At 41.8% G+C, this 27,966-nt stretch overlaps 1 protein-coding gene across 1 annotated transcript in view; it reads left to right on the top strand.

Moving 5' to 3' along the window:
- Positions 1 to 27,966, top strand: part of LOC115388169 (stabilin-1-like) — a 140,069-nt gene that overhangs the window by 19,835 nt on the left and 92,268 nt on the right. Inside the window, exons 14-27 of the mRNA XM_030091127.1 lie at positions 297 to 368; positions 3,206 to 3,286; positions 3,378 to 3,536; positions 4,236 to 4,298; positions 7,815 to 7,901; positions 8,203 to 8,289; positions 8,391 to 8,502; positions 9,252 to 9,438; positions 17,422 to 17,515; positions 17,594 to 17,752; positions 17,990 to 18,085; positions 19,130 to 19,225; positions 19,838 to 19,885; positions 23,605 to 23,738. Of these exons, the coding sequence (XP_029946987.1) occupies positions 297 to 368; positions 3,206 to 3,286; positions 3,378 to 3,536; positions 4,236 to 4,298; positions 7,815 to 7,901; positions 8,203 to 8,289; positions 8,391 to 8,502; positions 9,252 to 9,438; positions 17,422 to 17,515; positions 17,594 to 17,752; positions 17,990 to 18,085; positions 19,130 to 19,225; positions 19,838 to 19,885; positions 23,605 to 23,738 (1,475 nt within the window). The remainder of the gene's footprint in view (positions 1 to 296; positions 369 to 3,205; positions 3,287 to 3,377; positions 3,537 to 4,235; positions 4,299 to 7,814; positions 7,902 to 8,202; positions 8,290 to 8,390; positions 8,503 to 9,251; positions 9,439 to 17,421; positions 17,516 to 17,593; positions 17,753 to 17,989; positions 18,086 to 19,129; positions 19,226 to 19,837; positions 19,886 to 23,604; positions 23,739 to 27,966) is intronic.

Below are 27,966 nucleotides of genomic sequence, written 5' to 3'. Positions count from 1 at the left end.
GGCAGAAAAAAACTTTTTCACAAAGTCATGGTTTAAGGTACAAGACAGAAAATTTCTCATAATGAAGTCCAGAAGCAAATGGCTGATAAGTCTCATTTCTGCTGAAGACTGAGTCTACTACACACTGCAAGAAACCCGATCTACCTCAAGGTGAAAGACGAATGTTTCATAATTTAACAAGAAAAAAAATTATTAAAAAAAGTACATTCTAGTATTATATAATTTTCATCAATATATAAGGCATATTTAGTTTATTTATCTTTTTTTTTTTCTATTTTCTCGTATCCTGTGTGTAGTTTGCTGACAAGACAATTGGGGAGATTCTGTCAAAGGACGGAAGATACAACAGATTCCTCTCTTTGGTTGACGTGAGTATTTTAGCACTGTTTTCAGGCCAGTGCAATCAAGAATTTACAACTCCTGTAGGAAATCAACATTTTCTATCAGAACTTCTTCACTTTGACTAAACAGCTCAGCAACACAACAATAATACAGCTCGAAACAGAAATAACTCATTGAACTGACGCAAAAGTTATTTTCTTGTCACTTTGTGAAGTCACCAGTTATTTTTTGTTTGTAATAATTAGTAAAGTAATACATGTCATGTAGCTTTGTCACCCTTTACAGTCTACATATAGAACATAACATAATGTAGAACTTTCGCAAATGTGTTTTTTTTGCTTTTTTGTTTTATTCAAATTATAAGCTTCAGTAATGTTCCAAAATCCTCCTCTGTAATTACTGTACCTTTCAAACCAGAAAACACAGCTACAAAAGAATATGTCAGCTATATCCTCTGGCACCGTAATGGGGATGCACCCATAGCGCTTTTTTAAAGGACAAGTACGAGTACTAACCTTTAGCTGCTTGTCAATAGCGAGTACCAACTCAAGTACTTATTAAACACCATAAAACCTAATTTATGCTCCATACTGGAACCCTCTGCGTCGCCTTGAACCACCTCCACACAACATCTGGATACTTTGGCAGATCATAGTTTGCAGTCTGTCTTACGTCTCTCTCATCTACCTGCTTTTTGTGTGTTCACTGAAGAAAAATGTATATTGCCATCAACTTGTTGGCTTCAACATTTTGGTTTGTTCTCTGTAGTGATACTGTGCTCTCTGAGGTTCAACTCTTCAACATTTTGGTTTGTTCTCTGTAGTGATACTGTGCTCTCTGAGGTTCAGCTCATAGTTTACTTCCATGGTCTTCTGACCGCCTGTTGTCACGGCGCCACATAATCAATCATTAATGTAAAACTGAAGTCGTGTATTAATATTTATGAGCTGCTTTGCATTGACCTTTTATGGTTAAATATATCCGTGTTGAAAGTGGATTATGAACCATATCCAAGTGTGCACGTTTCTCCGTGGAATGTAATTCATGACATTAATTAACCATGAATGTGTGCGTGTGTGCACGATTTGATCAATCTGGGATTGGTTTTTCCATTTTCAGGTTGAGTGTGCACACACACACACACAAACCTTCAGGATGAATCCCGCGCAGCGTTTTATGAATGAAGCAGCCAGTGTTAGTCCGTCCTGACAATCACAAGGCACAATGTATTTTTGAGGGAATAACTCGACTCCATTCCACATGGCTATAAAAGAAAAATAGGCACTGAGCATGGCAACTTATTTCTTATCTCTACCTGCTTCAGTAATGCTGTTGCACTGTTGCAGCGTCTTGTAAATTGTAGACGGTCCCTGAAGCCCGCAGCACTACCGGGTGCTGATTGAAATCAATATTGTTTCTGCTGCTTGATAGACAGATATTTTTAATAAAAATGAGCTTATAGCATATCGTCCACCTCACAACGACGGGATGCAGGCGCCCTTTGTATGCTACTGACATTTTGTTAAAGAGTTATTGAGACTGAAAGTCCGTATCTGTCAATATGCTGCCAACTTTACTGAACTGTTCAGTATATGAATGATATAACTAATTCGTGGGAACGAATTAGTAATTCGTGCGCACGATTTAATTATTTCGAGGGAACGAATTAGTAATTCGTGGCCACAATTTAATTTTTTTTTTTACCATGTCATATCCGGGGCTCCGTAATAAACCAAGTCACTTACTTATCCAACAGCAGCAAGGCAACATCTGTGTCTGCCCTCAGCCCAATTTCTGCTTTCAACGCTTTCCACCGAGGAAAAGCCACGCCAATACAAATCCTCGTTTGCCTTCTCCGTCGGTCACTTTCCTTCTTCACCAGCAATCCTTCTGCTGACCGTCCAGGCTTTTTTTGGGTGGTAGGATCCACTTCAGGACTCTTTCTCGGCTGTTTCTTTGGATTATCCGCCATGCCGCTTCCTCATTCTGCCTAAGCTCTGCCTGTTGCTATGAGACCCTCCGCCCGTCCTCCCCCTCTCTTCTTGTTGTGACATAAAATGCGTAATTTCCTGTGCGCCAGCGCAGGAATGTCGCCGGTCGACATGCAAAGCAAGAATTATATATATTGAAAAATCCTGCGACATGTTAGAGGAGCCGATCGGCTTAATCTGCATTTTGTCATCTCCACTAGTAGTGGCTTGGCTAAAACGGACATTCATAGACATTTAAAAGTTACGCACTATAGCTTTAATGGTAACTTTTTTTATTGATTTTTTATTGATCCGGTCAGTGCAGCTTTACACACACTGTTCGTTCGGATCCCACACCCCATAGATTCCAGTATTCAGTATTGATAGCAAATACTACTTATTGTGTTTTTTATTTTCTTTTTTGAAACTACAGCACCAAATAAATACTGTCATTCAAAGTCAGATCAAAAAGAGACGAGCATGGAGCATGTTTCCTTCGTTTTGTTTTTTAACATGATGTTGCAGTGTTGCCTCTTGTAATCACTCGATGTACTTTGTCAACCTGCTGTTTTTTGTTCTTGTTTTATGAGTGTGATAGATAGGTAGACAAAGCTCAGTAGAAAACAATCAGATGTGTAGTTTACATGGACTCTGATTGATTACACAGCACGTGCTGAACTCACCAATCTAATCAGATAGAAGTATTTACATGACACAGTGTAATTCGTAGCGGTATTTAATCTGATTGCATGTGCTCAACGTGAGCATGGATATTTCCTTTGCTCCTGACCAAATACATGCTTCTGATTAATAGGTTTTGTTATCAGTTGCTTGAAAATATCTTTAAAATGTTTGAATCTAAGGAATATTGTTCTGTTTGTTTCTGTCTTTAGCTGACGGCCGATGAGCTGTCGGCTCTCCCACAGATTCAGACGATGGCAAATCAAAAGGTCGTCGTCAATGTGTCGGCGAACGTAGGTGTCTCACCTCCACATGCTGCAGTCTGACTCGTTTCAGCCAGATCCAGCCATTGGTTTCCTTCATTCCTCCTCATTAACTCTCAAGGGTGAGATCCTGCTGGGTGAGAAGGGCGTTCGACTGGTGACCAAAGACATCGTGGCTTCCAATGGGATCATACACATGATCGATGGTCTGCTGTATCCACCCTCCATCCTCCCCATCCTGCCTCACCGCTGCGACATCGTCCAGAACAAGATCACCATGGTGAGAGCACAGAGGGAAGGGTGAAAGCTGCGCACACACACACGCACACACACACACACACACACACACACACACACACACACACACACACACACACGCACACACACACACGCACACCATCATTGTGGGTGTAATGCATAATGCATTAACTTGGAGTCAAGCAGGTAGTGCAGTGTTAAGTGTCTCCGAGCTAACGCCAGGCGAGAGGAAGCCAGGCACACCACCAGAGGGCAAACTTGTAGAGGAGCACAACCCACAGAGCAAATTTAGATTCACAGATTTACTCAACTAATATGACTTTGGATTATATGAAGAACCTGCAGTACCCAGAGAAAGATCTCATGTAGTTTCATGGAAAACATGCACGCTATGCTTATTTTTCTGGATTCAAACCCAGGTCTCTTTGGTATGAAGCAGCATTTCGTAGCACTGACCCCTCTGGTCTCCTCAGGCATGTCAAGAAGCTTCCCAGGGTTAAAATAATGAGAGAATCCTTTGTAACATAAGGCTGAAACAGATGCCTTCAGTAGTGATGCATTTATTTCTTTACCAACAGCAGTAAAAGGAAAATCAGCGTGATTTTGTTTTAAAGTATGATTGTTCTCAATAGGTTGAACACTCTGTGACAAATGGATGAAAATTCTAGTTAATGGACTTTTTCATTTGGGTCATTAAAAACCCCAAAAATTGTGTTTTCAGGGTCCGTGCGTCCATTGCAGTTACCTCCATGAGACACGGTGTCCGAATGGCGCTGTTGAAATGGTAATGTATTTAAATGATATGATATTCTATTCTATTCTATTCTATTCTATTCTATTCTATTCTATTCTATTGAGCTTTGGAACCGACGTCACCGCGCAATGCATTATAGGACGACGGCGCCATTTTGAAGGGGTAGAGAAATCAAAACAAACTATGACAACACTTGAAAATGCAAAAGAAAAGAGTTGCTACCGCGACCGATTGCGTCCGGATGCACAATTAGGATACCTCGTTCTTACGACATCTCAGGACAGGTCTGACATCGTGTACGCAAGTTTGACTCAGTGTGGATTTACGGTGTAGTGCAGAAAAAAAACCTGGCGGAGCGTGAAAAGCACATCTCAAACACGCTGTAAAGCAGAAGCAGCACATAATCAGTGCAGATTAAAAAGTGAAAGAATAAAAAATAAAATAATGCCCTTACAGAACATCTAATAATATCCCCTCTTGTGGTATTAATGAAGGATTTTTAACTTTCAATAACTTCGCTGAGTCCATCCTGCCACGGAGAGGAGGTGTTTTAACAGAGCGCAAAGACGCACACGCTGCTGCGGAGCAGCTTCAGACCCACTGCTGTTTAGCCCCGAAAAGATGGGACTTTATTTTGGCAGTTTTAAACAATATTGCACTGGGTGATAGAGTTACTTTTGATGCGCCTGCGCCACGAGAGGAGCCGACGTGGAAACCAGCAGAGCCTGGACTGGCTGGACCGAGGAGACAGGACCTGAAGAACCGCCACTGAAATGTAAATAAACTCTAAAGTTTAGCAAATTATTCATTTACTCAGTGGTGTGAAGCCAGCAGCCCAGAAAATAACATATCAGCTAAAGGGAGATAAAATACAGACAGAGGACGTTTAGTCAAACATTTTATTAAGACTTCTATTCTTTAATTTAAGCTGCACCGACAGCGGGTGGTACACGCTGCCCTCGGTGGCCTGAGTCCCGGGTCCACTCGGTCCTGTGTCCTGTTCGGTCCGGGGTCCCGCTCGGCACTGGTCTGGTGCTGGGTGTGTCTCGGTGGGGCCGTCCCGCTGTGGGGAGCAGACCTGGCCACGGTGCCGCTGTCTGGCTCTGAGACATAATTAAACGAAACAATAAAACTCTGAGCTGTGTAACGTGAGTCAGCGTCATTATTTGTAACATCAGGGTTAAATTAACGGATCTATAATCTGTTCAGACCTCAGTCGGTCCGTTCGTCCAGATGACGCTGTTCATCGCTGCTGCAAGCTTCCTCCAGACAGCGTTTCCCTTTTCTCCTTTAATTCCCGTTTTAATTCTTCCAAAGAGCTCCTCCTGACTTACCTACACCTGAAAGGTGATGCTATGATTGTGGAAAAACTCACTAAAATGTCAATCCGACTGCCAGGATGGGGAGTGGCAGCAGGAGGGCTTTGTTTAGAATAATTAGTTAGCCATGTGCTAGTCTTAGCGTAGCTTGTTTAACTGACAGAGTAATTTATGACAGAGTAACTTATTCATTACCAATACCAAGAACTTACCAGAATGAAAATGTGTGGAACATATCAAGAGATATCTTGGGATGACATCGAACTTTATATCCACACGTCTAACAGCAGCGATCCAGGCAAGCCGCTGCCTTTTAGTAACATAATAAGGTCCTTCCAAGCGGGAAAACCAAAAAAAGAGAGCCCATTATCTATTTTTTTGCCCTTCCGGTCATGCCAGTGAGCCTTACAACCAGCAACACAGCAGTTTCGAACCATTTTTGTCATTACTTTTCCAACTTCTAATGGGTTTGCACTGCAGCGCATTTGTAGTACCCCTTCAAAATGGCGGATAAACATTAAAAATGGCTCCGCCCCTTTTTTGTGACATCACGCTCCAAAGCTCAATTCTATTCTTTTCAACCAAGCACTTGTGTGATGGGTTATTAAAACTGAAGCCTGGATTGATTTTCCATGTACACCACAGTGTGGTGTAATGTTGAGTTGGATGGCGTTTCTGCTCCTTTGGTCATGGGTGATAAAGCATGAAGCCGAGTCAGGATGCTGACTGAGTTCGGAGTGCTCATTATTTGGGAGACAAAGGTGTTGCTGACAGTCTCTTAGACCTGTCATGGATACTCTGGAGCCTCAGTGCAGACGACAAATGTGTGAAAAGGGGATGAGAGAAGTGAGAGTCCAGGCATTAGCATAGAGGCATTTCTAACCTGTCTGTTAAGGATATTTTGATTTGTGCTGAAATTCAAAGAAAACATAAAAAGTTTCTGCTACAGTGACAATATTTCAGGAAAGTAGGACTTTTAAGTAGAAGCACATAATTACGATTTCCCCATTTAAAACAATTTATTGCAACAAAAGGCATCACCAGTGCTCAGTATACCGAAACAAAAGATGACAGTGTCTCCATAGCTTTTCATATGGCCTCGAGCATCAAATACAGCTTGACAGTGTCGTGTCACGATGTTGACAAGTTGACTTATTGTCTGCTGAGTCATGTGCATCCCACTCTTGTGGAAGGCTGGCCCTCAGGTCATTGAGGCTCTACAGAGATATGAGCCTCCACACGGTGAATCAGCTGATCACTAAGGTTTTCTTTGGGATTCAGGTCTGAAGGATAGTGCGGTTCCACGCCATCTGAGGTACCCCAGTCTGCAGCAGCCATTCAGTGATGATGAGCTGAAGCATTATTGCACATGAAGATGAAATCAGGCCCGTGTTGTTCATGCAGGAGCATGTTGGCTGGATTAATGATGTTCTTCAGGTGGTATGGGCTTGTCGCTGTGCCATTCACAAACAGTAGTACACTTGAGGAGACACGCCTGTCCACACTGTAACGCCACCATCAAAGGGGCTGATGCATAACACTTTCCTTGATGTCTCCAACATTCTTGCCATTTCTGCTCAGCGTGAATACGCTTCGATCAGAGAACAGTACTGAGGCCCTCTGGTCCCTCGTGCAGCATGAATGCTCCCTGGCTCATGTGAGATGAAGACACCTGTGCCTGATGGTGTGGTTAGAAACCTTTGCAGGTCATCTAGCATGCACCATGCAGAGATAAATACCTGACAGTGCCTCTCATTTTCTGGAATGTGCGGAGTCTGAAGATGAATGGTTAAGGTTTAATGACGGTGAGGGGCAAGCAGGCTCAAGCGGGCTGGGATCCAGCGGATAGCTAAAGGATTGAAGTGTGGCGAATGGCAATGAGTGGAGGAAGAAGAGCTGCTATACTGGTTGTGATGAGGTGATGAATCTCAGGCCAAGCAGACCAACACAGACACACGATGAGGGTAAACATGGAACAAAACCAAGAGAAACACGGCAGGCACAGCAATGTACTGACCTGCTACTTGAAACACTCAGAAAATCATTGAAAAAAAAAGAAACATTTTGAATTCCATTGATTATGTTACAAGTGAGTAAAACACAACTGCAGGTGAATTCATCTGAATGAGCTTCTGTTTAAACCCTCTTCAGCATATCTTCAATAAAAAGATCCAACAAACTGATCATTGAGTTAAAATTGTTTCATTTGTTGTGTGTTTCTCTTCAGGACAGGCATCAGATCGGCTGTGAATACGTCACACTTCCTGCCAATGTCCACAAAGGCTGTGCAAAATTCTGCAACACCACCTTCAAGGTGAGACTGGGAAGACTGAGAAGTGCATCAGGTGTTTGTGTTTCTCTCTACACTGTAATAAGAAGTCTTCTAGAATCAGTTAATGAGTTTTAGCCATTGAAGATTCAAGGATTGTCTTTGGTTTTTCACCGCTATTGTTTTAACTGTTCATTCATTCATTCATTCATTCATTCATTCATTCATTCATTTATTCTTTACATTTTTCTTGACAATGTGAGGTGCTTAACCCAGATAAACCACTTGATATTAAAGATAATAGGTTAAAAATATGAATTTGTGTGTGTGTTTGTGTCAATAACAGGTAGAAGAGTGCTGTAAAGGTTTCTACGGTCCTGACTGTAAACCCTGTATTGGAGGATTTAAGCATCCGTGTTACGACAAAGGAACGGTGTGAAACACTGAGATATCTTCGATTCTGAGACATTTTCTATCTAAACTGACACGTTTTACTATTACAATCATTTATCGACATATTTTCCCTGCATACAGTGCTTTGATGGGATCAGCGGTAACGGCTCATGCAGCTGTCAGGAGGGCTTGAAGGGGATCGCCTGCCACCTCTGTGTCGATCCGGCCAAACATGGAGACAACTGTGACGAAGGTACACGGCTCAGCTTCACTCATTTTTCATCAGAGGGCATTTACAACTCCGGTATTCAAACGGTCAGAAAAGTGCGAAAACTGTAATCACAGAATGCAGGGATTTAAATTCTGTGAGATATTTTTTCCATTTTGTCAACTTGAGGGTTCATTCAATGACATTTTATGAGAAAGCTGTATTAGGGAATCCATCCCTCCCTCCCATTCAACCACCAGAGGGTCTCTAGGATAACATGATTATATGGGGATTTTTTTTAAGCAACAGTCATATCAGAAGTAGAACAGCAAAGAAAAGAAGAAAGCAACACAGAAATTGTTGATAGCTAAAAAAGAAAGGGTGATCTGTGCTTCTTCATTTGCTGTTAAACTTATTATTTATATTTTTTGATACTTCTGGTAAGTTTATATTTTTAAATGTCAAGTTAATATCTATTTGAAAAAGAATGTATTGTGTCTTTATTCCATCTTTTAAAGTTTGCAAACTTTTGTTCTTTTGCCAATCAGGCATTTTAGTGAGGAGGTAAATGCTGTAACCGCAGCGGTCGGATGTATTCACAAATACCAACAATTCAAAAACACTAATTGACCATATTCCAAATTTTTGGACTGTATTAGTTCCTGAATAAAACCCTAAAACAGGAGAAATATACAGATTCAAAACAGGCAAATGACCCCAAGCCTTGCCTGGACTTCGATAAGGGTCGCTGTGTTTTGCTCTGTGAAACCATCTCTTCCTGTTTGTGTGATCAGACTGTCACTGCGTCCACGGTGTGTGTGACAGTCGACCCAGCAGCGGTGGTGTGTGTCGGAATGGATCCTGCTTTGAGGGATACTCTGGACCAAACTGCGACAAGATGGCCATGCCCTGCAACTCTGACGGGATGATGGAGCACTGCCACATCCACGCATACTGCACACACAACGGCCTGAATAACATGTAAGTCATGCACCCATCCACCAATGTTTATACTATTTGACTGACATGTTTTAGTCATTGAGTTCTGAGTTTTAGAAGATTTGGAGCTACTTTCCTGTGCCTCCTTCTTTAGAGTCAGAAATGACACGCTTCTGCTTCCACACTCCCTCTGTCAGTCAGCACACATCAATCATCAGCGGTGAAAATGACAGTGTCATCGAAAACCTGCTCACGTTGTGTCCGACTCTAAACGAAGGAGTGTGCTCTGGGTCTTAATGGGTCAATAATCATTCTGAGAGCGCAGCTGTCACCATGTGACTCTCATTAGTAAATCCAGCTGTTGTCAAACCGGCTTATATTGTCTGTATGTTTTGCTCTGTGGAGGAATGGATGGGCATTCAGAAGCTATGTTATATTAAGTGTAAGCATACACTACCGAACAACCCAATTTTTCCAGTTATTTATTGCAATTCAAGTCACTCAAGTCCAATCAGTAGCTTGAAATGATACAAGGGTAAGTGGTGAACTGCCAGAGGGTAAAATAAAAAGTAAGGTTGCCCAAAATTAAAAAACAGAGTACATTTCAGAACAGTAACACAAAATGGGTTAACAATTGATAGCTGTCCTGCAGCAACGGAGGGTGACCAAGCCTTAAAAAGCTGGTGCTTCTAATTCCTGCAGGTGTTCCAAGTTTGCTTGATTACTAACAAGGGTAACGCTTCCTTTTACAGTACGGTAATTACCATGTATTAACATGGTAATTGCAAGGTAAGTACCATGTAATAAGGAGAAGTTACTGTAAAATTACCATGTAATTACAGGGTAACTATGTTGCTAATTACCTAGTACTTTTAGAGCAATTGCCAAGCCAATTCCAGGCAAATACCAAGTAACTACCTGGTAGTAAGTATTAATTACTGGGTAATTATAATGTATATAGCAACTATGTCGGTAATTGCCAAGTACTTACTAGGTAATTGCTAAGTAATTACCATGTAATCATTGGGAAATGTAGACTTTTTACTAGGTATTACTAGGTACTGCTAGGTGTGTACGCTATGTATTTCCCTATTAGTCAAGTGTTTTTTACTACTTACCTGGTAACTTCCCAGTAACTACAACATTTACCTGGTAATTACGGTTGAACTGTAGACTACTGCAAAAGGAAGTGAGGCCTGTTTCCACACTATTACCTGGTAACTACTTATTCATTACCCAGGAACTGCAAAAACACCTACCACGAAATTACATAGTTATTAAAGTGGATTTGTACTGTAAAAGGAAGTGAGGTCTGTTTCCATGTTATTACATGGTAATTACTTATTTATTACCCAGTAAATAGAAAAATATTTACCTGGAAATTACATAGTTATTAAAGTGGATTTGTACTGTAAAAGGAAGTGAGGTCTGTTTCCATGTTATTACATGGTAATTACTCATTTATTACCCAGTAAATAGAAAAATATTTACCTGGAAATTACATAGTTATTAAAGTGGATTTGTACTGTAAAAGGAAGTGAGGTCTGTTTCCATGTTATTACATGGTAATTACTCATTTATTACCCAGTAAATAGAAAAATATTTACCTGGAAATTACATAGTTATTAAAGTGGATTTGTACTGTAAAAGGAAGTGAGGTCTGTTTCCATGTTATTACATGGTAATTACTCATTTATTACCCAGTAAATAGAAAAATATTTACCTGGAAATTACATAGTTATTAAAGTGGATTTGTACTGTAAAAGGAAGTGAGGTCTGTTTCCATGTTATTACATGGTAATTACTCATTTATTACCCAGTAAATAGAAAAATATTTACCTGGAAATTACATAGTTATTAAAGTGGATTTGTACTGTAAAAGGAAATGAGGTCTGTTTCCATGTTATTACCTGGTAATTACTCAGTATTTAGCCTGTTACTCGGAAACTTTCACATTACCCCACAAACTTGCACCAAAAATGCAGCAAACCTGATCAGTGTCTGTGATACAGTGTCTGAACAGCACACTGTATCTGTCAGGAGATCAGACTTTCCATCAAAACCACCATCACCAGCCATCACATTACATGAAGATGAACGCATTATTATTACACTTCCTCACTCCAAACACCTCACTGTGACAGACATGCAAAACCAAGAGAGCTGCCAAAGATAAACATTTTAATCAAATGGAGTTCAACTTCTTATAAAACAATTTACAAAACACTGCACATTTTTAGCAGTCAGGCACCTTTTTTTTTAAGAAACAGAACAGATTTCTTTTGCAAAAAACAAAATACAAAAAACATTGATAAACAATCACTATAAATCAACATTAATAAGTACACTGCTCCAGTCTTGTGAATTCACATCATCATGTGTTTTCTGCAGACCCGTCTGGTCTACAGGAACCCTTGATCTCCATCATCTCGAATACCAAGGGCCGTCGTCGCCAGGTGTTGTCACGTCGTCCACGTCCAGACTTGTACCTCCCTCGGCGTGATGGAAACGAGGACAGCACAACTGTTCCTTTTTATTGCTCAGGGTTTATTCACTTTAACACCCAAACCCCAAACGTGAGAACTGAAAACATACAAATATACATATTAATAAACAGAAACTTACACAATAAACAAATATACACATTGCACAAAACACAAATATCTTTAAACCTTCAAATATACACATGAAACCGACATTACAACCGAAATATCCACCCAAGCCTGAACCACAGCCACCCAGCACCAGCTGCAGAGCTCCACACTACCACCACTATAATGATCAATAAAACACCAAGCAAAAGGAAATATACACACCTCACTGGCTGCTTCACATTGTAAGCCGTTTGTTTTTGCTCTTTTTACATACTTTGTGGAGCGTTTTTTCTCGCTCCACGTTTGTGTGCACCACTTAATGTGGTCCTACCAGGAACGTCTGCAGAGGGTTAGGTCCGCCACTCGGTGATATTTATATTTAATTAAATGTCGGTTCTACCTCGACTGAGAGAAAGCTTATTTATGGCAGAACGTCTGCAGACACTTGGTGATATGGTGATATTTATATTTAATTAAATTTCGGTTCCTACTCTAATGAGAGAAAGCGTGTTTACGGCGGAACGTTCCGGGTAGGACCACATTAAGTGATGCACAGATAAACGCGGAGAGAGAAAATAAGAACAAAAAACTCAGTGAAAAGAGCAAAAACAAACGGCTTACCTCCTTTACAATGTGAAGCAGCCAGTGAGGTGTGTATATTTTTGTTTTTCTTGGTGTTTTATTGATCATTATAGTGGTGGTAGTGTGGAGCTCTGCAGCTGGTGCTGGGTGGCTGTGGTTCAGGCTTGGGTGAATGTTTCGGTTTTAATGTCGGTTTCATGTGTATATTTGAAGGTTTAAAGATATTTGTGTTTTGTGCAATGTGTATATTTGTTTATTGTGTAAGTTTCTGTTTATTAATATGAATATTTGTATGATTTCAGTTCTCACGTTTGGGGTTTGGGTGTTAAAGTGAATAAACCCTGAGCATTAAGAAGGAACAGTTGTGCTGTCCTCGTTTCCATCACGCCGAGGGAGGTACAAGTCTGGACGTGGACGACGTGACAACACCTGGCGACGACGGCCCTTGGTATTCGAGATGATGGAGATCAAGGGTTCCTGTAGACCAGACGGGTCTGCAGAAAACACATGATGATGTGAATTCACAAGACTGGAGCAGTGTGCTTATTAATGTTGATTTATAGTGATTGTTTATCAATGTTTTTTGTATTTTGTTTTTTGCAAAAGAAATCTGTTCTGTTTCTTAAAAAAAAAGGTGCCTGACTGCTAAAAATGTGCAGTGTTTTGTAAATTGTTTTATAAGAAGTTGAACTCCATTTGATTAAAATGTTTATCTTTGACAGCTCGCTTCTTTTTGCATGTCTGTCACAGTGAGGTGTTTGGAGTGAGGAAGTGTAATAATAATGCGTTCATCTTCATGTAATGTGGTGGCTGGTAATGGTGGTTTTGATGGAAACTCTGATCTCCTGACAGATACAGTGTGCTGTTCAGACACTGTATCACAGACACTGATGGGGTTTGCTGCATTTTTGGTGCAAGTTTGTGGGGTAATGTGAAAGTTTCCGAGTAACAGGCTAAATACTGAGTAATTACCAGGTAATAACATGGAAACAGACCTCACTTCCTTTTACAGTACAAATCCACTTTAATAACTATGTAATTTCCAGGTAAATATTTTTCTATTTACTGGGTAATAAATGAGTAATTACCATGTAATAACATGGAAACAGACCTCACTTCCTTTTACAGTACAAATCCACTTTAATAACTATGTAATTTCGTGGCAGGTATTTTTGCAGTTCCTGGGTAATGAATAAGTAGTTACCAGGTAATAGTGTGGAAACAGGCCTCACTTCCTTTTGCAGTAGTCTACAGTTCAACCGTAATTACCAGGTAAATGTTGTAGTTACTGGGAAGTTACCAGGTAAGTAGTAAAAAACACTTGACTAATAGGGAAATACATAGCGTACACACCTAGCAGTACCGAGTAATACCTAGTAAAAAGTCTACATTTCCCAATGATTACATGGTAATTACTTAGCAATTACCTAGTAAGTACTTGGCAATTACCGACATAGTTGCTATATACATTATAATTACCCAGTAATTAATACTTACTACCAGGTAGTTACTTGGTATTTGCCTGGAATTGGCTTGGTAATTGCTCTAAAAGTACTAGGTAATTAGCAACATAGTTACCCTGTAATTACATTGTAATTTTACAGTAACTTCTCCTTATTACATGGTACTTACCTTGCAATTACCACGTTAATACATGGTAATTACCGTACTGTAAAAGGAAGCGTTACCCTAACAAGCCCCTCTGTCAGCATAAAAGCAGTGCTTGAACACAATGCGGCACCATACCCTCGTGAGCATCAGTTGAACAGTATTGTACTGCAGAAAGTAGTGTGTTGCTACAGAAATGGCAAGAAAAAGGCAATTAACAGTGGAGGAGAGACAGACCATCACAACACTGAAAAATGTAGGTCTTTCCTACAGAGAAATTGGAAAGAAAGTCAAGGTGTCAGTGAGTACAGTTTCCTTCATATCAAAAGGAAGTCAAAAACTGGGGCAAACTTTGACAGGAAGAGGTCTGGCAGACCCAAAGCCACAACTGAATCAGAGGACAAGTTTCTGAGAGTCAACAGTTTGCGTGATAGGCGGCTCACAGGGCAACAGCTTCAAGCACAGCTTAACAGTGGTTGTAGTAAGCAAGTCTCTGTTTCAACTGTGAAGAGACGACTTCGAGCTGCGGGTTTGGCTGGACGAGTTGCAGCAAGAAAGCCATTGCTAAGACGTCAGAATAAGACAGAGGCTTGCCTGGGCCAAGAAACACTGCCGTTGGACTACTGAAGACTGGAAAAAGGTATTATGAACTGATGAATCAAAATTTGAAATCTTCGGTTCATCATGCAGGATCTCTGTACGGCGTAGAGTAGGTGAAAGGATGCTTCCACAGTGTGTGGCTCCAACTGTCAAACATGGAGGAGGAAGTGTGATGGTCTGGGGTGTTTTGCTGCATCCAGAGTTGGTGACTTGTTCAGAGTGAGAGGCACCCTGAACCAAAATGGCTACCACAGCATCCTGCAGCGCCATGCAGTACCCTCTGGTATGCGTCTTGTTAGTCAGGGGTTCATCTTACAGCAAGAAAATGACCCAAAACTTATGTTTATGCTTATGTCCAAGCCCAGAATCCCAGAACTATCTTGCGACAAAAGAAGAAGCTGGTAAACTTGAAAACATGGAGTGGCCAGCACAGTCTCCAGACTTAAACCCCATTGAGCTGGTTTGGGATGAAATGGACAGAAGAGTGAAAGCAAATCAACCCACAAGTGCCACACATTGATGGGAACTTCTGCAACAGACATGGGAGGAACTTTCTGAAGAATATTTGATTTCTATTGTAGAAAGAATGCCACGTGGGTGTTCAGCTGTTATATCTGCCAAAGGTGGCTACTTTGATGAGTCAACAGTTTAGAACACATTTTGGTCTATAAATTTATTCCATAATTTCTTTATTGACTCTAATTGCTTATTTGTACTATGCTTTGACGTATGAGTGCAATGAGACATTAAAAGGCATAATTTTTAGTAAAAACACTGGAAAAATTGGGGTGTTCTAAAACTTTTGACCGGTAGTGTGTATGTCCTATCATATATATATATATATATATATATATATATATATATATATATATATATATATATATATATATATATATATATATACATATATATATGTATAACTGTGTTCTCGCAGCCGCACGGTCGCGCAGTGGTTAGCGCTCTTGCCACACAGCAAGAAGGTCCTGGGTTCAAATACCGGCCGGGGCTCGGGGCCTTTCTGTGTGGCGTTTGCATGTTCTCCCCGTGTGTGCGTGGGTTCCCTCCGGGTACTCCGGCTTCCTCCCATGGTCCAAAAACATGTATGGTAAGTTAATTGATCACCCTAAATTGCCCCTAGGTATGAATGTGTGAGTGAATGGTTGTTTGCCTATATATGTCAGCCCTGCGACAGACTGGCGAACTGTCCAGGGTGTACCCCGCCTTCGCCCACAGCAGCTGGGATCGGCTCCAGCCACCCGCGACCCCGAAAGGGATAAAGCGGCAGAAAAATGAATGAATGTGTTCTCGTCACCCCAGGCAGTATTGTGTCTGTCTTCTTCAAGCTCGGGTCCTCTACCAGAGGCCTGGGAGCTTGACGGTTCTGTGCAGGATCTTAGCTGTTCCTAGGATTATGCTCTTTTGAACAGAGATCTCAGATGTTGTTCCTGGTATCTGCTGGAGCCATCCTCCCAGCTTGGGGGTTCCTGCTCCCAGTGTCCCGATCACTACTGGTGTCACTGTTGCCTTCACGCCCCACACTCTCTCTATCTCTTCCCTCAGCCCTTGGTACTTCTCCAGCTTCTCGTGCTCCTTTTTCCTGATGTTGCCAACTTGGGATTACTACATCTATCACCACAGCTGTCTTCTGCTGTTTATCCACCACCACTATGTCACTATGACCTGCTTGTCAGTCTGGATCTGGAAGTCCCACAGGATCTTGGCTCGATTGTTTTCGACCACCTTTAGAGGTGTCTCCCATCTTGACTCTTGAATCTCCAGTCCATAGTCGGTACATATGTTCCTGTACATGATGCCCACTACCTGGTTGTGCCGTTCCATGTATGCCTTGCCTGCCTGACTTTAGACCGTCATGAGACAGGTTAGTTTTACCCTACTGATGATGTGTTGTTGCAATAGTAATCCCTTCTATATTAAAAAAAAAAAAAAAATTTAAGAAAAAAGGACTTTTTTTTAATATATATACTGTATATAAAATCACTGCGACCAACCAGCCGATCTACACTTCAGCCTCAGTCATCCTAGAGATGCTTGGCCACAAAATGAACAGATGAGTAGTCAGAAGTCAGAGCCTCCATGGAATCAAAGGCAAGACTGTCCACTCTGCAGGTTACCTTTGTGAGGCAAACACAGAAGACACACTCACACACTCACTCATCGATTATATTTTGAAATGCCACAGTTAATCAAACAAACATGTTTTTGCAGGATTGGAATAAGCCTGGAGTTGATTTGTCTTATAAAATGTTTAAAAATCAGTTCAGCTTAAACCTCAAGTGTTTATGAGGAGGAAAGGACGCTCGCAGTGAGACGAGGCAGCGACGATGGCAGAGCATGAAGCTCTGGGTGAGCCGCCTCCTGGATAGCATCAGGAGGTTTTACACTGCTTACACTGCTGCTCTGCCCTCCATGCTGTCTTCCTTCTGTTGTCCTGTATTGATTACATTGATTTATTGACCCCCGATCATGTGTTCAGAACTGAACTGTGACTGCTGCTGTTTTTTGCCCACTAACTGTGACAAGCTGTTGATAACCAGCTGAACTGAGACGATTGATGCCTTCAGTTTGAACGAGTGTTCACTTAATCATCTGAGTTTGTTCAATTATGTGTGCGTTGCATTAGATGCGCGTGCCGGGACGGATACGAGGGCGACGGTCACTCCTGCACTCCGATCAACCTCTGCCTGAAGAGCAGCCGAGGAGGCTGCGACACAAACGTAAGACACTGATGCCACCTGAGATCGAGCCAGTGAAGTTGGTTTACCATAACACGTCTTCCCTGTTTGTCTCTGCAGGCTGAGTGTACGTATGTGGGTCCGGGTAATGTGTCGTGTGTGTGTGCGGAGGGCTGGACTGGTGATGGACAAGTGTGTGTGGAGATCAACAACTGTCAGCTGGAGAGTCGAGGGGGCTGCAGCCCCAATGCCAACTGTAACCACATTGGACCTGGACAGGTCGGTGGCCTCACACTCAAAATGAATTCACTACTGTGTGTTTTGCTTCTTGGATTTACTGCCATGCCTGACTTTCAATGTTTATTCATGAGTCTCGTGATCATCAGAATCCCGGTACAGGGCCCCTGTAAGAAACTGTTTATGATCCAGGTGCTCAGCTGACTGAGTAATCTTGTGCAGCCCGTCCTGTGCCGGAATGTTAACTCATGTTGCTGATGTCTGTCTGTGTGTCTGCAGAGTGAGTGTGTTTGTAAAATAGGCTACATGGGCGATGGCATCATCTGTGACTTCATCGACCCCTGTTCAATAAGCAACGGAGGCTGCCATGTGACGGTAAACACACACACACACACACACACACACACACACACACACACACACACACACACACACACAGTCTTGTATTTCTATCCTTGTGGGGACCGTCCATTGACTCTCATTCATGTCTAGCCCCTAACCCTGACCCTTACCCTAACCCTAACCCACACCACAACAAAGCCTAACCCTAAAGAAATGTTTTTGCACTTTTACTTTTTTCAGTAACAACAACATGGTCAAGAAAACACTGTTTCTCCTACTTAGGACCGGAAAAAGGTCCCCACAAGGCACGTCGTTCCACGTTTTGCTATCCTTGTGGGGACATTTGGCCCCAACAAGGATAGAAATACGAGAACACACACACACACACACACACACACACACACACACGAGGAAAAAACAGGAAGCGGAGGTACTGCAGCTTTTATTAGAGCCAATCCACAGGGCCTCGGGGGAGAAGCTGGGAATGAATGAGCCAAATATTGCAACTGTAGTCAACAAGTCCCCCTATTTCACAAGTTTTTTTTTCTTCCATTCGACCGAGAGAAGCGACCTCACATTCTTAACCTGATGTTTAGGCAACACATTCATTTTTAGTGAATTTGAATAAAACTTAAGCCATTTTGTGACTCTTTGTTGTTCAATCAAACAAAAAACTCAATGCATGTGTTAAGATGTGATCAGATTATTTCCTGTCAGTTATTTAGAAAGATTTTTGAAACTTTTTCCAACAAGAATTGTTCAGCTAGTATTTCTTTTTCTGCAGAGGAGATAATGAGAAACCACATGCAAAGGAGCTACAATTAGCTAATCTATGTGCTCTGTAATTACAGTTGAGATAACAATTGCTCTGTGCCAACACAAATACTTGTCGAGTAACCTGGAAATAACGAAAAAGAAAAAAAAAATTCCCCCAAAAAGCCAACAACACAGAAGCTGTGACAATTTTCTGAATTTGAAATATTGAAGACTTGACTTGTTTTTAAAGTCCAGCTTATATTGAATTTTTGTGATGCTGCAGCTTCAGATGTTCGACAACAGTGTGTTTCTGTCTGTCAGGCAACCTGTGCACAGACTGAGGGTGGAGCTCACACCTGCACCTGTCCTGAAGGCTTAGCTGGAGATGGGCAGACCTGCTACGGAACCATACTTGAAGTAAACACACATCAGTACACACCACAAAGATCACAGCGTTGTGCTTCAGTTACACTGAAAGAGAGAAAAAAACAAAACAAAGGGAAATTCAGTGTCCAAATGCAGATAATTATTAAGTAGTTTAAACTCAAATAAAGATACTATTCTCTTTGTCAGTTGTATGATTTGTGTGTAGGTGTGTTCTTGTCCTGCTGTTTGTTTACACAAACACAATCGGGAAGTAAATTTGATCAACACTTTAAATAGTTTATTTCTAAAAGCTGGCTTAGCTTTTAAATGATAACTTTTAATGTCTTTGATGGCGTCTATGAAATTTTGTAATATTATGGCTGTATTTATTATGACATAGAAAAATTCTTCACAAATAGTAATGTGCAGAAGTTTTTAGCAGATGTGGGTGAATTCTGCAGAGTAGGAAGCATGATGAATTTTGAATTATAAACTGCTAATGTGTTTAATTAAGCCCATTCATTCACCCCCCCCCCCAAAAAAAAAAAAAAAAAAAAAAAAAAAAATCCGATAAATAACAAATGATGGCCAAAAATGTGACAACGAAAAAAACCCACCTTCGTGGATATGTGTGTGTGTATTTGTGTGTGTGTGTGTTTTCAGGAGCTGGACTCAGGCGGAGAGCTGTTTCCTTTTAACCATTTTGTGGAGGTGAGTCAGAGCCACAAGATATTTTTCTCTGTAATATTTACATTTCAATCATTCAGTCTTTGATATGTTCACAAACACTCAAACTAAGGCCCCGTTCACAAGACAAGGTTTTTAGTGAAAACAGAAAACTGTTTATTTTCAGTGTCTGTTAAGCGACAGTGGTGCCTGGAGTCAATGAAAATTTCACTCTTTGAAAATGATCCGTCGCCATCACCATGGAAATGGGGGAAAGTGCAACTTTTTCGAAACAGTGTCACTCCGTCTCATGTAAACACTGAAAACCGAACTTTTCTGAAACGCTGCTGCTGTGCATTGTGCAACACGGCCGAGTAAATGGTTCTTCTGCTCAAATACATGGACGTCGACAACAATGGCGCCTTCCAGACTGTCATGACTTGCAGTCCATATTCTCATGAGTATGTCTGTCCAGACTAATGCTTGTGTACTCACCGTTGTTGATGTTTATAGCTATTCTATTGTGGTTTCATCACAAAACAAAACACAACAGAACAATAAAACAACAGCACCCACTAGTGGTTCAACATGAAAACCACATTATTTTTTCTGCCATCTGTGTTGAAATAGACCTCATTTTCAAAATGTTGGCATTGAAACACAGAACTTTATGGAAAAGTTGCCAAGATGCAGTGCCCACATTCTGGATTGTTTGGTTCACACATAAGTTGCAAGAATGATGAATACATAATACGCAGCTGAAATCACAGCAAAAGTAGCAAGTTAGTGGAAAGAATGGAGTGAATGTCTGTGTTTTGACACATTTTGGTGAGAGAGGCAAAAATGTAGCGCAGAGGTTTGGAGGCAGATATCAGAAATGCATTTCGAAATATGAGACCCAAAATGGTTTAATTTGGGACAAAGCCAGAAAAGGAGCGTTGATCTGGTCAGTATTTTGAGGCAGACGGAGGGTTGAAGAGAGTGTCGTTTGGTACAAGGGTAATGGAACCTGTGGGGAATCGCAAACTGAATGAGCTGATGTCCTCATCGTTTATTTTTTGACCCAAATATTCAATTCATTTTAAAAACTGTAAAAGCTGGACTGAGCGATGTGAAAAGATCAACCAGTCATGATGAGGCTTGGTTAATAAGTCCCTAATGTTCAATAACAGGCATTGACTCGAATGAAATCTCGAGACTGAAGGGTGAAAAAAAGTGTATATTAATGTGTGTATTTTCACTGCAGCTACGGCAAAATGGAACAATTTATAATGATAATAATTTATAATTATAATATGGCAATGGTGGGAATTTCCTTCAGTCTCCTAGTGAAGGGAGGAGGGTACATACAACGCCTGAGGTAGTTCAGTGGATCCACTGTTTTGAACTTAAACTGAAGGCCCAGTAGGAGAGAAAATAGGAAATACTGAGGTATTAATCATGTGATCTCACTTAAATAGACATGTTAGATAATGAAATATGGATGCAAGAAATGCAGCCAGAGCTTCTTACAGGCCAACACGCTGGGTCTGCTTTTGTCTGCTGTTTCATCTGAGTTTGCCCAAGACTTAATCAATAGGTCAAAAAGGTTTGGATTGATTCATAAATCTTCACATCATTCGTTCATGCTCTGCTGCTTTGATTGAGAAGTTGCATCGATGTTAGTTTGAATTGGACGAAAACTGACAACTGTGAACATACCCTGAGACTCACTCAAAATTCGGATCAAACTTTTGTGTACGTTGAAAAGTGAGCTGAATCTGGTGGTGATGAAAATGCCTACTATAGTTTGTCCTTTTAACACTTTCACAAAGTAAAGTCTTGTGAAATTAAAGCTAGGGTTGGCGATCTTGGAAAACTAGCGTTAGCATGTAGCATCTCCCCAAGGCTCTGCCTAGCTAGCTCCGCCCAGCTCCCACCCCATTGGAGGAGCTCCCATTGGGAGCGGAGACGCGGAGATGTTCACGGCACGCGCAGCGCACGCAGCGCTTCCGCGTCCAGTGAGTTCCTGGCGTAACCTGTCCTCAGCGCTTCATTTCTTCGTTTTTCTTTATTTGCACTACGCCAAGTTATGGCGCACTCAACGGTAAGTAAACCCCCAAACATTCTTCTCCGCCATTCTGCAACACCATCTCCGTCTTTCTACGCGCGCACTGAACCTGGGTCAGTGCACGTGTACTTGTATGCGCAGGGGGTGGGTCGAACGGCAAAGGGATTTGATTGGTTTAAAAAAAGGTGTCCCCTCAAGACTATTGGTTGCTGTTTGTCCTGTTTTACTCCTGCTGTAGATAGCAGATATTTTCCAAACTACTTTAAAGGGACTTAAGGCAAGATTTGTGAAAAACTACACATTCATTTCCACTTTATTCAATGCTAATGGGTCGTGAAGCATTAAAAACCTAAAATAACAGGCCAATCCGCGTATCTGTCTGTTGCCTTATACAGGCTGAGTGCCAAATAATTTGTTGCTGTTCGGGGTCCGAATTTCCCGCGCAATCGTGGGGATGTGACGTAAATTGATGCTGTATGCGTGTTGCCGAACAGGAAAAACATGGCCGCCATAGACACGAACTCAAACACTGCTGGGATCAGGGGGGGCAGTGTTGCCAACTTGGTGACTTTCTCGCTAAATCTGGCGACTTTCCAAAGCCTCTTTTAAACTTTTTTTTTGTCAAAAGTAGCAACAAATTTAGCGGCTTTTTCTGGTGCTCTGGAGACGTGACAGGACGTCTCCGCTGTTCTCAGCAAGCAGCGGGTGCTGCGTGAGCCCCTTCCGCGTCCCAAAGCGCTCACAGGCGGCCAGTCTCAGCAGCGCTCACTGCTGAGTTGGGGCCGATTGGGTAAACGGCCCGGAGCTGCTCCACGGCGGCGACGGGAGAGCTCAAGCAGCCGAGGCCTGCTTCACGCGCCTCCGTGGTTATGCGGCGGGTCCCCACGCGCTCCGCGGCCGGCACAGAGCGCGTCTCCGCCCGGGAGCGGAGATCCGGAGCTGCCGCGCCGCGGCTTGCTCCACGGAGGCGCGTGAAGCAGGCGGCGGCTTCCACGGGCCGAGTGGAGCTGCCCCACGGAGGCTGACGGGAGCGCTCCGGATCTCTGCTACCGGGCGGAGACGCGCTCCGTGCCGGCCGCGGAGCGTGCAGGGACCCGCCGCATAAACACGGAGGCGGAGAGGAGCTCCGCGACGGATTTAAAAATGAATCATTAGATTAATCAATGCATCGAAGAACTATTTCCTAGATTAATCGATTACAAAAGTAATCGTTTAACGCAGACCTATTATTAGCGTTATCTCGTGAGTCAAAAAAATAAATAAATAAATAAATAAAAATATGACCGAAGCAGCACCCGAATAAATATTGGATATGCGTTTGATTCATGGAGGGAACTTCAGCTGCATTTGGGAGTGAAAATGGATGCTTACAAAAATCACATAATATGCGCTGTGGTCCTGCAGTAATCCGCGACATAGTAAACAGCATGAGCATCCCTGGTGCAGCGCTGTGAAGCCGGACATTCTGTAAAATGTTTGTGCGCGCTCCCGTGCCGCCTCGGCTGGTGGCTGCAGTTACCCGCAGCACCTATTGCGGCAGCACTGAGGTAAATTTTGAAAAGTTGCCTTCAGTCCCTTTAAAAACACACTATGAATTGCTTCCCATCGGGTCATAAAGATAATTTTGACCAGTATTTAAAAAATTGTATCTCATTCAAATGGACAACCCCAGCTTTAACCAAAACAGCAAGTGGTGACTGTGTGTGTATTTTAGGACAGCCTTGGTTTCATGGAGGATTTGAGCGGAAACGTAACACTGCTGGTCCCGTTTTCCGAAGCTATGGTAAATATGACCTCAGATGAGTACATGTTCTGGAACAAACGACACCGCCTGCGTCCTTTCCTGCGGTTAGTAATGACACACACACACACACACACACACACACACACACACACACACCCACACACACACACCCACACCTCTCCTTTGTACTGCCCCTGTGTTTGGGGTTATAAATCCCAATGATGACGGGCTCTATTACGTGCTCCAGTTAGATATCATTGCATCATATTTACTCTTCAGAGGGATTCTGTGTGTGAAGAGTAGAGCTGTGTCGACTGACCATCTTCAATTTATTTCAAATCTTAAAGAAATATTGTTGATGTGCCTTTCAGTACATCCAGTGTTCTAAACTTTACTCGTGGTCTCCCTTGGTTTCTAAGATTGTGAGCCTCCAAAGATATAATCTACAGAGCCCCTAAAGGGACATCAAAAAAATTATTTTTTTAAGTGAGTTCTACGTGCTCACGTAAAGCTTTTACGTGCGCACGTAGAACTTTTACGTGCTCGCGTAAAGTTGTTTACGTGAGCACGTAGAACTTTTATGTGCTCGCGTAAAGTTGTTTACGTGAGCACGTAGAACTTTTACGTGCTCGCGTAAAGTTGTTTACGTGAGCACGTAGAACTTTTACGCGCTCGCGTAAAGTTGTTTATGTGAGCACTTATAACTTTTAAGGGAGCACGTAAAACTCAGCTCCAGTCCATAAGCTCCCATCCGCGCAGATTCCTCCGGGGACATCTGCGCACAGCATTGGGTGTACACCGGTCTCACCTATACGCATGCTCCGGAGCGCTACAGCAAACATGATTGCTGGTCTTGATTCAGCTGCACCGGCAGCGGATGGCACGGCTATATTCATGGTTCAGAAGTCCCGCAATTTTGGCAAAAAAGAAACTTTTCCGGATTCTGGATATCGATCCTCTCAGGTCTGAGGTGGAGGTAAATAAGGAGGGGCTCAGTGGATGACTAAAAACTGGAATTAAAGGAGGACAGAAACACTTTGTCTGGAGGAAGATCACGCCGCAATGAGCAGCGTCACCGAGGACGAACGGACACCGGCTGAGGTTTAAATAGGTCCATTCATGTAACCCTGATATAGCAAATAATGAGGCTGACACACTTACACAGCTCATATTTTTATTGTTTCGTTTATTTATGTCTCATACAGCAGCTGCACCATGGCCAGGTCCCCGCCCCCCCAACACACACACACCCAGTACCGGACCGGTGCTGAGCAGGACACGGGACCGAGCGGTGCTGCTGGACCGAGAGCAGCCGTCATCATGGCAGAGATCCTGGAAAGATAAACAGAAATCTGCCGTTCATTGACCGCAATAGTGACCAGGCTGGGGAACCAATAAGCAATAATACACTGAACAAAATTAATGACAGTTTGTCGAAGTCTGAATAAAATGTTTGACTAAACGTCCACTGTCTGTATGTAATCTTCCGTCAGCTAATATATTAGATCTGGGCTACTGGCATCACATTTTATTTATTTTATTTATAGATTTATTTTCATTCAAAAGATGACACAAAAAATATACAAAAAAGAAAGTAATACATACATGAATGAAAACAGAGCAGAAAGAAGAATAACATGTCTGCCTCTTTACATTTCTTTTAAATGCTGTGATTATTCGCATTTCTTTCACTTCTTTCTGAAGGGCATTGCACAGTTTGGTTCCCTTAACAGTCACAGTGAGTTCCATTATTTTTGTTCTGAATCTGGGGTTTTTAAAAATGTCAATCCCTTAGATTATAAAAAAGTTCTTTTTTGAATCTTTCTTGAATTTTTCCTGGTAACATGTTCCTATTAGCTTTATATAATATCTGAAGTATTTTATATTCAACTATATCATCAAATTTTAAAGAATTATACTTAATGAATAGTGGGTTTGATAGGTCTCTATTTCTATTATTACTTATAATTTTCAGGGCCTTTTTTTTTTCAAAATGAACATTGGTTGTGTATAAGTTTTACAGGTCGTCCCCTAAATTTCCACACAATAAGTTAAGTATGGAATAATTAGTGATTTATACAAGTTAAGTAATGCTGACTGATTTAAAACTGCTTTTACTTTATGTAATACTTCAATCGATTTAGCTATTTTATTTCTAATATAATTTACATGTGACTTTCAGCTAAGGTCTTTATCAATAATAACACCTAAACATCTTGTTTTATGTACCCTTTGAATCCCATCTATTTTAATTGATATATGTATATTATTTTCTCTATCATTAAACAATATAAAATTAGTTTTTTTAACATTTAAAACTAATGTGTTGCTGTCAAACCACTATTTTATCTTGTTGAGTTCTACATTAACTACTTCTACTACCTCCTTTAAGTTATTTTCCTGAATAAAATCACTGATTAGATAAATCATTTGCTAAACTTATAGTATATTTACATTTCAGTCATGGTTCTTCAGGTCCGTCTCCTCCGTCCAGCCTCCAGTCCGAGCCTCTCCTGGTTCCTACATCAAGTCCTCTCATGGCACCAGTGCATCTAAAGTAACTCCATCAGCCAGTACACTATTTTCTAAAACAACACAGGACAAAATAAGGTCACACACCATTTCGGAGCTAAACAGCACCTTTCCCTGCTGGATCTGAGCGTCTGAAATGCGCTCTGCAGCAGCGCGTGCGCTCTGCAGCAGCGCGTGCGCACTGTTAAAACTGCGCTCTCCGTGGCAGGATCCATCAGTTATTGAAAGTTAAAAATCCTTTATTAATCCCACAAGAGGAAATTTTATTAGATATTCTTTAAGAGCATTAGTTTTTTTTAATATACATTCACTTTTGAATCTGTACTGAATATGTGCTGCTTGTATTTTACAACATGTTGGAGGTTCGCTTTATAATTACGCTCCGCCAGGTTTTTCTGTGCTGCACCGCAAATCCACACTGACTCAAACTTATGCACATGATGTCAGACCTGATTTCATCTTTCCATACCATTATCATATTGATAAATATCATAATAGAATAGAATAGATTTTTATTTATCTCACCACGGAGAAATTTCAAGTTACAGAGGCTAGAACACACATGGGGGTGCAACAAAGCGATTGAAATGTGCAAATAAAGAGTAACAATAATTTTGAATCTTAAGAATAATAGCAGAAATCCAAGATCTAACTTTATATATAACATGAAAATATAAAAGGAGCTATGCACAAATGCCGATTTCATCTTTCATATGGCAGTGCACCCTTGTGCCGTTTTATGATTGATTAATAAATGAGAGGCTGGCCTGGGTGTCTTTTATTGACTAAGCGACTAAGCGATGGCTTCACAGACTCACTTTTCAATGTTAACTTCGGTACTGGTTTGTTTGATGTAGCGCTCCGGAGCATGCGTATAGGTGCGACCGGTGTACACCCAATGCTGTGCGCAGATGTTCCCGGAGGAATCTGCGCGGACGGGAGCGTACGGACGGGAGCTGAGTTTTACGTGCTCCCTTAAAAGTTATAAGTGCTCACGTAAACAACTATACGCGAGCGCGTAAAAGTTCTACGTGCTCACGTAAACAACTTTACGCGAGCACGTAAAAGTTCTACGTGCTCACGTAAACAACTTTACGCGAGCACGTAAAAGTTCTACGTGCGCACGTAAAAGCTTTACGTGAGCACGTAGAACTCACTTAAAAAAATAAGTTTTTTGATGTCCCTTTAGGGGCTCCGTAATAATCCTCCTCATGTCATTATTTTTAAAAGTTCATACTAGTTGGATTTCTCAGGGATTACTTTACACTTCACACTTTTTTCTTTTCCTGAAAATATATACGAGGGGGGACCCAAAAGTAACTGGACTGTGGTTATAAAAAAAAAAAAACAACCAAGAAAGATTTCAGACTTTTGGCCGTTATATGTCGCTATAGCATAGCCTTAAGCATAACTGTGAAAATTTTCACCTCCCAAAGACACACAGGCAGCTCTCACGCAGTGTTTATGTTATTACAGTCCCGCCCCCTTCTTCGAAAAATGCGAAAATGGTCCCGCACCTTTTAACCACGGAGCAGAAACAGGCTCGCGTGGACATGTGCCAGGAGCTGAAAAGGCAGCTGGAGGACGATGGAGGCTGTTTGGGAAGAGCCTGACCGCCTCCCGGCTCCGGGAGGCGGTCAGGCTGAAGCGGCTGGCGCTGTGGGAGAGTGGGGACTGTTTTACGCACAGGGCTCTGCGCGTAAAACAGTTCCTGATGAAAAACGGCATGGCCCTGCTGCTTAATCTGCCGTATTCCCTCGATTTAGCCCCGCGCGACTTCTGTCTCTTCCCAAGAATGAA

This window comes from Salarias fasciatus, chromosome 5, assembly GCF_902148845.1.
Source record: "Salarias fasciatus chromosome 5, fSalaFa1.1, whole genome shotgun sequence".
NCBI classification, from domain to species: Eukaryota; Metazoa; Chordata; class Actinopteri; order Blenniiformes; family Blenniidae; genus Salarias; species Salarias fasciatus.
The sequence above is the reverse complement of the archived record's forward strand: the minus strand, read 5'-3'. Positions and strand labels throughout refer to the sequence as shown.